This window comes from Podarcis muralis, chromosome 17 (genome assembly GCF_964188315.1).
Source record: "Podarcis muralis chromosome 17, rPodMur119.hap1.1, whole genome shotgun sequence".
In the NCBI taxonomy this organism is placed as follows: Eukaryota; Metazoa; Chordata; class Lepidosauria; order Squamata; family Lacertidae; genus Podarcis; species Podarcis muralis.
In genome coordinates this window covers 32,852,073-32,864,992 of record NC_135671.1, presented here as the reverse complement: position 1 = coordinate 32,864,992, position 12,920 = coordinate 32,852,073, and the positions used below count along the sequence as shown (strand labels likewise).

The window sequence follows — 12,920 nt, the reverse complement described above, 5'->3', positions numbered from 1 at the left end:
CCCAAACTTCAGTCTACAGCTGTTCCTGGACTACAATTCCTATCATCCCTGGCCACTGGTCCTGCTACTTAGGGATGGTACCTATGTGGGGAATAAGCACAGAGCCATCCAGGATCATATGTGTATATATATTTTTTAAAAATTAATAGCAGCCATAGGTAAAAGGTAAAGGGACCCCTGACCATTAGGTCCAGTCGCGGACGACTGGGGTTGCGGCGCTCATCTCGCTTTACTGGCCGAGGGAGCCGGCGTTTGTCCACAGACAGCTTCCGGGTCATGTGGCCAGCATGACTAAGCCGCTTCTGGCGAACCAGAGCAGCACACGGAAACGCCGTTTACCTTCCTGCCAGCGTGGTACCTATTTACCTACTTGCACTTGACGTGCTTTCGAACTGCTAGGTTGGCAGGAGGGACCAAACAATGGGAGCTCACCCCGTCACGGGGATTCGAACCGCCGACCTTCTGATCGGCATGCCCTAGGCTCTGTGGTTTAGACCACAGCGCCACCCTCGTCCCTTAATTGCAGCCATAGGGGGACCAAATTGGATTGGGACTGCAGCACTGGTATGGTATTTGCATGTTTTTCTCCAAGGGGCAAATAGCAGCTTCAGGAAAGGAGAGGGAGAATTTAATTAGGAGAATAGAACTGGTGTTGAGGTGTGTGTGGAATTAAACACATGGCAGGAAATGCCATGTATGTTTCCAAGCACAATTCAAAGTGTTGGTGCTGACCTTTAAAGCCCTAAATGGCCTTGGCCCAGTATACCTGAAGGAGCGTCTCCATCTCCATCGCTCAGCCCAGACACTGAGGTCCTCCTCTGAGGTTCTTCTGGCAGTTCCCTCACTGCAAGAACTGAGGTTACGGGGAAGCAGGCAAAGGGCCTTCTCAGTAGTGGCGCCTGCCCTGACATCCTTCAGATGTCAAGGAGATAAAGAATCACACAACTTTAAGAAGACATCTAAAAGCTGGTGTTTTATGTTTTAACATATGCTATAAGCCATCCAGAGTGGCTGGGGAAACCCAGACAGATAGGCAGGGTTACTACTACTACTACTACTACTACTAGGCTGTCCCTGCCTAGGCACCACCACCAACTGTGTTACCAAATTAACCTTCATCCTTCAGATTTTGTAGTGTGCCTGTAGACAAGGAAGAAGGAACAATCTCATAGGTTGTGTCAGGCCAGAGATGCCTGCAGAACAAGAAAAAATGCTTGGCAGAATAGAGCCCAGTATTAGGCAGGTGAGGTGGCCTGCCTCAGGAAGCAGGTTTGGCAGTGCTATTAAAAGGCAAGCAAAATGCCAGTTATTTAGTTTGTTATAATTTTAGAACCATGACAGGGGTGCAGGGGTGCCATTTGAAATTTTCTGCTTCAGTCATAAAAATACATTCAGCATTTCTGAAACCTAGTAACGAACAAATCCAGATGGCTCCTTTGAGTGAGCAGTGCCATACTCTTCAGCAGTGGGTGAAAATAATCCCGGGTAATCTGGTGAAGGAAGGAGCATGGGCTTCCTTCTTGGTAATCTTGTAGGGTTGGAGCATGGAAACAAGAACCCTCTACTTCGTCTTCCTGTCCTGTAGCATCATATCAAAAGGCCTCTCTGATTACGGCAATCAGTTGTTTAAAAACAGCCAGGTCTCCTGGCCATTTCCAGTGAATCATTATTTGTTGCTTATCTTTTTGGAGCAGCCTTTCTATTGGCCACAAAAAGGAGTGAAGTGGTGCAAGATGCCCACACAGCGGGCCTCAGCTATTGCCCGCCATCTTCTGTTCTCTGTTCCAACCATCTCCTGATGTCAGTTTTTGCTTCTGTGTTTCAGAATCCGGACAATCAGACAATTCAAACCAGCAAGGAGATGCGGACATCAAACCACTGCCCAATGGTGAGTGAACTCCTGCCCAGGAATCAGATTCCCTGGTCACTTCTCCTGACTATTTGTCTCCTCACACAGAAGCCTTTTATTTCTCCCCTCCCCTCAGATCCCCATTTCTGAGGCCAGGTTGGGGTGGGTGGCAGGGGCTGCTGCGAATCAGAGGTCTTCACCATCTGGTTTGGAATCATTCCCTTCATATTTGAGAAATAAACGTAGCAGATTGAGACCTAAAAGGGGTCCTGAGATTTGATTAACGGATATGGCCAGATCTGGCAGCGGGAGCCTTGGACTCAGATGAGAAGCACTGGAGAAATGGAATTCAGAGTTGACCTAGAAGGGAGATTGCAAACTAGACTCACTTTCTGTCCAAAGCTGACCTAGAAGGGAGATTGCAAACTAGACTCACTTTCTGTCCAACTATGCTATAGCAAGCCACCTCCAGCCTCTTGTTGCTGACCCCTGTTCTCATTCCATTTTGTCCTCATGACCCAGTGTGCCTCTCTTCTTCTCTTTGCAGGGCATTTGACTTTCCAGGACTGTTTTGTGACATCGGGTGTCTGGAATGTTACGGAGCTGGTGAGAGTGTCACAGAGTAAGTCAGAGCAACTGAAACTTCTGGGTTGCTGTGCTGTTCCTAAGGGGATTCGGATTCAGAGAGACCTGTGCATGTGACCTCTGCAGCAGTAGCCTCATCCTTTCCTCACTTTCTTAGCTTTTGGACTTGTTGCACAGTGTACTGTGACATCTCTGACTTTGACTGGGCTGCCTTTCCAAATGGCTCTATGGTCTTGTTGCTAAGCTAGGCCCATGGAAGCTGGATTTGATGAAGTGAAAGCTTGTGGAGTCAGATTTGAGAAATTGCTAAGATGGACATCCTCCATATTCATGCTCTTTTTAAGGAGTTATGAATGCAAGACTCTTTCTCCTAATCATGGTCTTGCCCTCAGCAGCATCACAACCTCATCCCTTCTCCTACTTAGTGCATTTACATTAGATGCACATTAAAGGAGCAGGGAAGGGAAGCATCCCAATTACATGTTGAAAATAGGGGCTCTTTCCCTTCGTTTCAACACCTGGAAAGGTTGACATTGTTGCAGAAAGCTTTTGTCTCACTTGCTCTGGATTTCTTGTTCTGTGGGTCCAACATGGATTCTAAGAGTACTTCCCAGCTGAAAGGTTTATTAGTCTCAGGGAACAGAGTGCTAATCGTCACAAATATAGCAGCTAGTCCAAATGGACAGAGCCAGCCCTACCCTTTAGCAGAGTAATGATTTTATTTTTTTTACCATCATTAAGGTTGCCATTTCAACTTTCTATGTCAGGCACTAGAATGTGTCTGCAAATCGGCTAGCAGGATCAGTACAGGAGGCACAAAATGACAAGAACCAGCAACGGCAGTGCCCAATCCTAGCAAGGGATTCTTTGAGGTTCTTCTCATTCCTATTATTGCTACCCTTTCTAGGGAGGCTGAAGTGTATGTAGGATCATCATAGGACCTCCTTCACAGCTTTAAGTCCAGTTGAGGTAGTTGATCCCAAATATTGCCAGAAATAATATGAGCATTTTGTGACTCTCCTGGTTATTATTATTTTAGGCTATTTTCATTGGTTGCATTAGAAGTTTTTGGTTTGTTCATCGTTTTATGGATGAAATTGGAAAGTTTTAGAAAGCAGGCTTTCAAGTTCTCCCCTTAGCTAGAAGGGAAACAGGCACTCCATTTCCAAGTTACCTAACCAAGTGTTGACTTATTTAGCACCATATAGTGCCAACCCAGTACTGCTCTCTTTGGGCAACAAATTTAGTAACCCGAACCTGCTTACACTTTTATCTTTTCTCTTTTCTTGTGTACCATTATATTTCAATCTGCTGCCTTTCTCTTTGGCAGTTTCCTGCACTCAGTAGCTTCAGCTACTGGACATGCTACTACAGTCAGGGCTGTAATGTGCATATCTATCAGCAGTGACATTTTTCTAGAAAAGGAGGCACCAGAACTCACTATGAACGCCTCCCTTGTTCTCTTAGAATGACCGGAACTGAGTTCCAGCAGCTGGAACTGAGTTCCAGCAAGTTCTGGCTGGGGAAAAGAAAAAAAAACAACCCCGAGTAGCAAGCCATTTGCTGGTTTGACTGCTGAATCTCCTGTTTCCTAAAGCATGGGGAAAGCAACCAATGAAATCCATGCTGTCTGGCTTCCTTGCACTGTGGCCCCTTGCTGAAAGCTGTCATACCATGACAGTGTCAGGACTTTTACTGGGTGCACATTGCAATAGTTGGTTTGCCTTTCAAGGGTGGAATCAGTTCTAGAGTACAGATGTTGGCATCTTGAAGTTAGCAAACTGCCTGAGCAACACCTCAGCAGAGCGCCCTGGCCTGGTTTCCATGTAACAGTTCTCTTAGAGGAAATAGACTGTTTTTGCAATTCCTGATGCTGGAGTCAGCAAATGTTTCTAGTTGTCAAAAACTAATGACTAAGATAACAGCACCGAGAGATGGAGCTCTTCAAGCCTGGTGACTGACATCTGCCTTCATTCTGCAGAGCACATGGTGGGAATGTACTAGTAGCCAGGATTGTCCCGAACTGGCCTTGCCAATATTAGACCAAACCAATCCACCTTTAATACCTTCATTCAGGAAGATGGCAGCTACTGATTTAGGAAGTCAGTCTGACATTTTGTTTCTCTCTTGATGCCGATCCTCCAGTCTCTGAGTTTTTCTCTCATTCTTCAGCTCCTGTTGCCACAGCGTCTGGTCCAAATTTCTCACTGGCTGACCTCGAGAGTCCCAGTTACTACAACATCAATCAAGTGGCTCTTGGTAGACGGTCAATAACATCTCCACCTTCTAGCAGGTATGTCTTCCCACAACTGTTGCATAATGCAGAAGTCCTGCTGGAGGGCCTCAGCTTGGAAGCAAATGATGCCTCTTTTACTAGTGTCCTCTCTCAGTCAGTCCCATTGTGAAGGATGCCTGGGCAGGCAGTAGGAGGACTCTACTGTTGTAAACCAATACTTTCCCAAACCACAGGCCACTGTGGAATAAAAGAAAACAGCTGCTTGCCCTTCCTAGTCTTGATGTCAGCTAACCCCTCCGAACAAGAAAGCCCAGGCTCTGGAGGAGGAAGGCCTTCCTCAGCTGGTACCCTATTTCATCACTCAATGGTTGCTTATGGTCTGCCCTTCTGTGGTCTCTTCCCATTGCAGTTCCACCAAGCGGCCCAAGTCGATAGATGACAGCGAGATGGAGAGCCCTGTAGACGACGTGTTCTACCCTGGGACAGGGCGGTCCCCAGCAGCTGGCAGCAGCCAGTCCAGTGGGTGGCCCAACGATGTGGATGCAGGTAGGGGGCACCAACTTTGCACCCCCAGTTCACATAGATCTTGATGGGAAACTAAAGCAGAAGAGACTGGGCTGCCCTCTGGCCTTCATGTACTTAACACTCTTCTTGTACTGTATGGGTTGCACAAATTCCTTTCACAGAAGCAAGGACCTCCTGTTGTAAATTTCGTTCCTCCAACACAGTGGTCACCTTTCTAGGTAATGCCTTAGGTTTGTGAGGCAGGATTTAGAAGGAACATAGGCAGATTCTAGTCTCTTCTGACACATATTCCTTGAAGTATTGTAGGCTGCTGTAATTTCTGGTCCTGATACTCAGAGTTTTCCTTTGCATCCCCTGAGACATTTTGCAGAAAGTGCAGGCCAAGTGGTAGCTGTGTTAAGGATCTGAAGGAACTGTGTTTGGACAGCTACCTACAGATTCCACAGGCCGGAAAGAACATTTCAGAGGAGCAGAGATATAGTTGCTTACGGCAGGCTTGGGGTGTAACTCTTTAATAGACAAATCCTCAATGCAGGATTAGAGGGGAGCCCAGACCTAAAATCAGAGAAATGGGCTGAAATGGGGTGGGGATGAGACACAAGGATAGAATGACAAAAAGAGAACCCAGGACCAGCAAAGCTGTGGCCTGAGACCAAGTGGTACGGATCCAAGCACAGTAGTTGGATGCTAAGACAATGTAAGCCCTGAAACAAGCCTAGGATTCTGGAGCATGGAAAGAAGGGACCAGTGGGACGCTATTCAGTAAAGCATTCTAGCGTGTAGGCACAATAGAGAAAAGAGGTAAATTGCACACATTGAACACAGAGATCTTCACATTTACATGATGTTTGCATAGAGCATAATGCAATGTAGTATAGATCTGCAATACAGAGGATATGATTTCTAAATGTTCCCTGTGTCATGCGTTGTTGGGAGTAAAATGTTTAAGCACTGATGCCAGAGAAGATGCTAGCTTGTAGACGCCAAGCGGAGGTTGTGAGTGACAGCACGTATTTGTTGGTTGTGTGCATGAGGGGGTCTCTGTGAATAAAGAGGAAGGGGATTAATAAGGAGGGAGGCAGCTTGGGTGCAGGTTTGTGAGAATGGAGAGGATGCTACATGGAGTCTGTTGGGAAGAGGCTTTGCTGAGATGCAGCAGCCTCTGAGGTGAGGCACAGCAACTGTTTGTACTGGGATTGCTTACTCAGTGCTGGGAATCAGCTGCCCTTAGGCTGGAGCATAAAAGCAATCTGTTTATCCAGGGATTCCTTGTTGCAGGCAGGCTTGGGATTCAGATACTTCTGGAATAGGATGCTGTTGCTGTTGCTGTTGAATTGTTATGTGGAAGCAGAGTTCTCTATTTGGAGACCAAAAGACAAGAAGCAGAATATAATTAAAAACCAAAATGCTTAAACGGATGTGATAGAATGGATGGAAAAAAGGGATGGGGGGATGAGATCAACATCCATAGCCCAGCAGGGGAGCATAGTTCAGCTCATTTGAGAGCCCTTTGTCAATTCCTAGTCTTTCTAACTAAGGGACTTCAGATGCCAGAGCTTGACACGGTCTGCACCTGAGACTTGAGAGAGCTGAATTCAGTTCATGCTAATCAGGAGGTGGTTGCAACGCTTTGTCTGTATCCTGTTTTCTTGACTGACACACAAACCCTTTGCTATCATTTTGAAATAGCAGTTTTCTGACATGACTCGTGTCATTCTCTGGTTCGGGCATTTGTGTGCTTGCTTGGTGATATTTTTCTCTGCATTCCCAATGAGATCATTTGCCCATTTTGAAACGTGGAAATAAAAAATGATTGACAAATTCAGACTTCTTTGCAAAGTTGAAATTTGCTTTGGAAGTATCGCCAACGTTCATGACTGTCTGTGGTGAGAGTGACTAGTGTGAGCAGGTTATACCCGCTTCAGTTAGCTAACAAAATTCCTTCCCACGCCAATCATCTCTTCAAATTCCTGTCCAGCAGTTGCAGGGATGATTGTGAATCTGTGACATCCTGGGGGGAAAGAAGGAAATTGGTTTCAGAATAAAACACCTCTTACACTGGCCTTTTCCATTGGTCTTTCTTTCATCCCTTTTATATGTTAGCAATAAAAAATTATCCAACCCCATTAGGCATCTGCTTATCAGCATTCTTATCTAATGACAAAGAGACTTATATTCTTAGGGTACCTGCTACCCACACCTTGCTAGCAAGTCAGATGTCTCAGCAGAAAGGGGACCTCCTAGCTGTGTATATTTGAGGAAATACTCTTGCCTGAACATTTTATAGGGTATACATTAGATAGCTATGAAGTAGTTTGTGGACATTGCACAATTGCTGCAGGAACTAAGCAACTGTGCATCCTTGGAGAGCTAACTGAAATTACCATAGAGGCTTCCAAGAACAAGAAAGAACACTACCTGGTAAAATCTATCTACCCCCGCCCCAACCAGTACACTCACACTTGTAGAATTCCTAGCGTTTGACATTGCGAAAAGCATAACTCTGATCCAAAATTGGCCAGCAAATGGTCTATGGAGGGCCCAGGAGCTGCAGGTCCGCTCCTGCCTAGTAATAGTGAATGACAGGAGATGCCCATCTTCTTTTGAGAGGGAGCCTTGAAGAAGATGGCCTTTGCTTGGAAACACAAAAACAACAACTGCAAAGACTTAGTGAAATGGATTGCTAATTCTCAGTGTCTGGCTGCCAGATTTGGAGTCAAGAAGCAATTTACCCTCTGGTCCGGGTAGGAAGTGTATGGAGCGCTTTTTCCATTTGCCTTCCCAGGCAGCATGTGGCACATGTCTTCTTGAGCCAGTTGCTCTCCAAGCACCTTCTGCACTACACCTGCTCTCTGTTTGCAGCGCATTCGATAGGATAGGGTTGTGCAGCGGAACTGTGGGGAGTGAATGTACTTTGCACCTGGGGGCTGCTCTAGATTAGGCTTTTAGTTATGCATTTGTAATCCTGTCACATCATCCTGTGCTGCGCTTAGATGATATGATCCCAAAGGTGTCTCCTCCCCCTTAGAAGCCTCAAGGCTGTGGAACAGGTTGTATTCATATGCATTCCCCCTCTTTCTCTCTCTCCTCTCCCCCCTCCTCCTTTGTCTTGTTGAGTTTTGTTCCCAGCCATCTCAACAAATCGCCAATTAAGCAGCGCAGCTGCAGGGCTTGTGTGAACAGCTGGAGAGACCATCCAGCCGTCTGACAGGGACAGGTGTTCACAGCTGGCTGGCAGCCCCCCTCCCCATCCCTGTGCTCAGGTATCAGGTGTTAGGCAGCTGGCATGAGATAACAGGCTGGGGGCTTTTCTCTCCCAGGCCCCCTTGCCTGCTGCTGAAGTGCCAGATTGTGCTGGATTACAGAAGCAGCAGCAAACATGAAAACCATGGCCCATCTCCCTTAGCGGCAGTATAGCAGCTCCCACCATTCAAAGGGTGTGTCGCCAGTTTGCTTGTCGTACACACATTGGGAGGTTTTTTGTAATTGACAGCCCTGTTTACTGGATGGCTGTATGCTTCTGGACAGCAAATTCAGGGTCAGCCCACAGCACTACAAGAATAGGCACACACTCCAAGGAAATTAATTAGTAAGTAATTAGTAGGAGATTTGAGGTGAAGTTCTAAGCGCTGAACCTCAACTCTGACACTGCATAGTACTCCACACCCAAATTTATTTCTCGGTGTTCTAGTCAAAGATGGCTGCAGACACAACAGCTTGTGGTGGTTATTAAGGAGCCACTGGATCAATTGTGGTCTCAGGGCAGAAGCATCAAAGACCAAGCAACAGCCTTTTTTTGGTCTGGGCAATATTCTTTTCCAGTGGGACCTGCAACAAAATGATGCAGCATAGAGTGCTCCAGTTCAGAGTTCTAGCCAGGTAGCCATGCTGTTTTCCAGGATACTGCATTTCCACATACACACTTCTGGTATGTGCCTCCCGCCCCAAACAGTCCTGTAGTCCTTTGTTCAGTCCTCATTGCACTATTCCCTCCTCCTCTGTTTTCAATGGGTGTTTGTTTGTTTGTTTGTTTGTTTGTTTGTTTGTTTGTTGTTTCTACTGCCACAGTCTTTGAGATTTCCAGGAGCGTGCTAATATCTGGAGCTCCAGTGGCTGATGCTGTTTTGACTACATAAGGATACACATTCAGAAAACTGGTTCATTATTAGCATACAACAATCGTTCTCAACCCCAATCCCACAGACAACTGGATAATTGCTGGGGGTCTCCGTTAACATATGTTTTGTTTAAGAAAGAATGCACATGCAGAACTTGCATTTTACTAAACTTCTCTGCCCCCATTGACATTGTTATCAAAAACTGCCAGCAGCATATTATGAAATAAACTGGCCCAGGCCAGGCATCTAAGAAATCCCCTTTAACTAGTAATTTTTTACTGGGGGAACAGTATGCTGCACCAGTGTTCCACTGTGAAAATTATGAGCCCTAGGTCAAATCAGCCTCAGTCTCTGCTGTCCAAAAAAGATAAAACAAGTCATGGGCCACATACAGATACTGACTATTTCACCACCTTTCCACAGGGCACCGGTGGTCTGCATACCATCATTTGAGAAACTCTGGTATGTAGGATGTAATTCTGCTAAAGCAGTTCCAAAAAGAGAGAAAGCATGAAGCGGCTCTGTTCTTTGACTATTATTTGTCTGACTGAAAAAATCACATAAGTCCCACGGCTTGGGGTGGGTGGGGTGGAAATCAGAGACATAATAATCGTTACTAAGAAAAATGAACAAGGAGTATTGTGGCACCTTAAAGACCAACCAACATATTATGGCAAGCTTTCATGGACTGCAGTTCACTTCATCATATGCAACTGTTGAAGTGGACTGTGGTCCGTGAAATCTAATAGCACAATAAATTTGTTAGCTTAAGACCCCTAGTCCTCTAGGAAAGATAAGCACAAGCTAACATGCCAACCTGTTGGACATGGAATTTGATTCACCGGGAGACTTGTGCTGGTGACAGTGGTATATATTGAAGTAAGACATACTCAAGCTAAAAATAAGACAGTGAGATGATTCTATTCACTGAACAGCTGCCCTTGAGAGGACAGGTAATATATGGAACCTTAAGAGCAGGAGCATTGTGCATGAATGGCCAGTGGAAACATTCTGGATTTTATTGGCCAAACTGCTCAGCATTTTTGCTATTGAAATGGCACGTCTCACCCTTTAAATCCAGACATTTGTGAACCCCAAGTATTTATTTATTTTTAATTGCCTTCTACTCACATGGCTTTCTTAAAACAAGTTTTTAAATAAATAAAAAAGATACTGGGGTTGTCTTTGTCTATTTACATTCTAGTCGCTGAAGTCTTTTCTGAATAGTGTCACCTGCTCATTTGTTCCATGTATGCTTGTTTCTGTTGCGTTTCTGTCACTGGCAAACACATTTTTATAGCGGTACCCAGCTATTTAAACAGAGCTACTTAGATTGAGATGTGCATGTGTGTTTGTGGCTGCCACAAGTTCTTACTGGATTTTACTACATGAGCTTTAACTGCTCAGCACTTGTGTGTCCCTGGAAAATATAGAGCCTTTCTTCTCCAACAGTGCCCTACCATTTCAACAATCTCTTCCTATTTTGCTGCTGTTGTTAAGTCACAGGGGACCAGTTTCTACATCTTTATCAGAATCTGCTCTGTGAGTCAAGTTTGACGGCTAGGTGGGGTTGCCCACTTGTCAATCTCATGCTGTCACATGATTGACAGAGCACCCACCTGTTAAAACCCCTTGCACTTTGCAAATCCACTTTTAAGCCCCCAGTCGTCCCTATTTTCCCATTGCAGAGCTAGTACCAGTTTCAGCTTTAGATCTGGAAAACGGGGCAAAGATTAAAAATCTCATTGCACAGCACCACTCACAACTGGAGCTCCCGACAGCAGCTTTCAGGTTTTAAAAATTAAGATACTGGGAGATCTGACATGGAACTCTTGCATCTCGTGTAGTTTGGGCCTTAACTCTTATTAAAAACAAGGGGTACATACTCAATATTTTTTAAAAAAATAAAAATTACTAAGCTTGATTCCGGACTAGCCAAAGTACTCTGTGGTTCTCTGAATGTAACCTGCAGTCTGCATATACTTGAGTCCCAGAGGAAGTAGCCTGGACTTGAAGATATAGCCCACAGCCTGTATGTTTTCCTTGTACTGATTTCATGACAGGTTTTAGCAGGACTTCCCTTGCCCATAATGGTATATCATATTTCTGTGGTAAGCATGTACAAGTGCTGAAAGATCACTTTGGGCTGGGAAGATTCAGGATGCGCCTTCCTGCTCTCTTCCTTTCCACCCAGGACTAGGAGGTCTGCTATGTGGAATGGCAGAGTGGGGAGCCGTGGGCTTCCATGCGTCTTTTTGCTTTGTTTCTAAGGGCCTGCACAGCCACACACGTATCTCCTGAGAGGGAGACAGCCCGTGAGTCTTGGGGTTGAGGACATCAAGGATGGCACTTTGCTCTCTGACTTCCCACCTGTAGCATCCTGTTTCTCACTAAGAGTGGTACAAAGGAGGGCAGCTTGAGTCTGCACATTCCTTGAAAAAACGGCTGATTTAGAAGCATTGTGCATATCAGTCAGACTATGCAATTGGTTCTGTGTTGTTTTGGAAGGGGGAAATGGTTGAGAGCTCCTGAAAAATACATCAGGATAAGATCACAACGTGTGCAACCAGTGGGGAAACAGCAGGAGTCATTTCTGAAAATTGATCCATTTGGAAAAGATAGACCCCTTGTGAGTTACTAAAACATCCTTGTATTTCTGGGTTTGCAGGCAATTCTCAAACAAATTCTAATAACACCCAAGTGGCAGGTCTGTGGGCATTACTCTCACAGGACTGCAGGGCGAGAGTGAGGCTTCATTTACCTCTGAGCATACCTTCAGAGGAGGAGGTGCAGTTGTCATGCAAATGAGCATTCTGGCAAATTTCATTCCCATTATAAATCTAACTTTAAACCTGCATGGAAATACCCTGAAACAAGGTCTTTCAAAGCACTAATAAACACTCTTCACAGATTAGTTCACATTGCTCAGATTACAGAGTGACACAAGCGAGGTGCACAACCATCTCAGCTGTGCCTGTAGGACAAGGGATAGTTTTGCAGCAATGGGAGGCCAAAGAAGGAAACCAACCCTCTTCGAGAGGAAGGAAAACGTGGTGATCTAGTGGGATCAGCAAGCAAGCAATTCATTTGCTCCCTGGGCTGTCATTCCAGGCTCACTACAGATAGTTAAAGTTTAGCTCTTAGTACATGTTAAGTGCTGTAGAAATAATATATGATGACTATGTCTTTGCATATACCACTTCTGCAACACATATTGGAATCTGACTGTTTCAGTGGAGTTGTTATACAGTGAGCGGGTAGCTTTTATGAAGGATAGATGTACCATACACGCCAACTGCTTCATAGACCTGTTCACTGGCAGGCAGAGAGAGACACAAGAAATTCAAAGCATCCATTGCCCACACACTCTTTCCCATAGACCTGCAACAGCTGAATCCTGGCAAAGGGGGCCTATTCAGACTGTGAGCTGGTCCACAAGAGTGAATGAAAGAGCACGGCTAAATACTAATCCATCTTTCCATCTGTTAAACCATGCACTTTCTCCCTGATTCCTTGCCAGGACCGGCTTCTTTAAAGAAGTCAGGGAAGCTGGATTTCTGCAGTGCCCTGTCCTCCCACACCACCTCCCCGAGAATGGCTTTCACCC

At 45.4% G+C, this 12,920-nt stretch overlaps 1 protein-coding gene across 8 annotated transcripts in view; it reads left to right on the top strand.

The window, feature by feature from the left end:
• The window catches only part of NFIX (nuclear factor I X), a 254,720-nt gene that overhangs the window by 213,284 nt on the left and 28,516 nt on the right, over positions 1–12,920 (top strand). For all 8 annotated transcript variants that reach the window (XM_077921269.1, XM_028711582.2, XM_077921268.1 and 5 more), the window contains 4 exons: positions 1,826–1,888; positions 2,397–2,471; positions 4,607–4,727; positions 5,080–5,216. In XM_077921269.1, the coding sequence (XP_077777395.1) occupies positions 1,826–1,888; positions 2,397–2,471; positions 4,607–4,727; positions 5,080–5,216 (396 nt within the window). The remainder of the gene's footprint in view (positions 1–1,825; positions 1,889–2,396; positions 2,472–4,606; positions 4,728–5,079; positions 5,217–12,920) is intronic.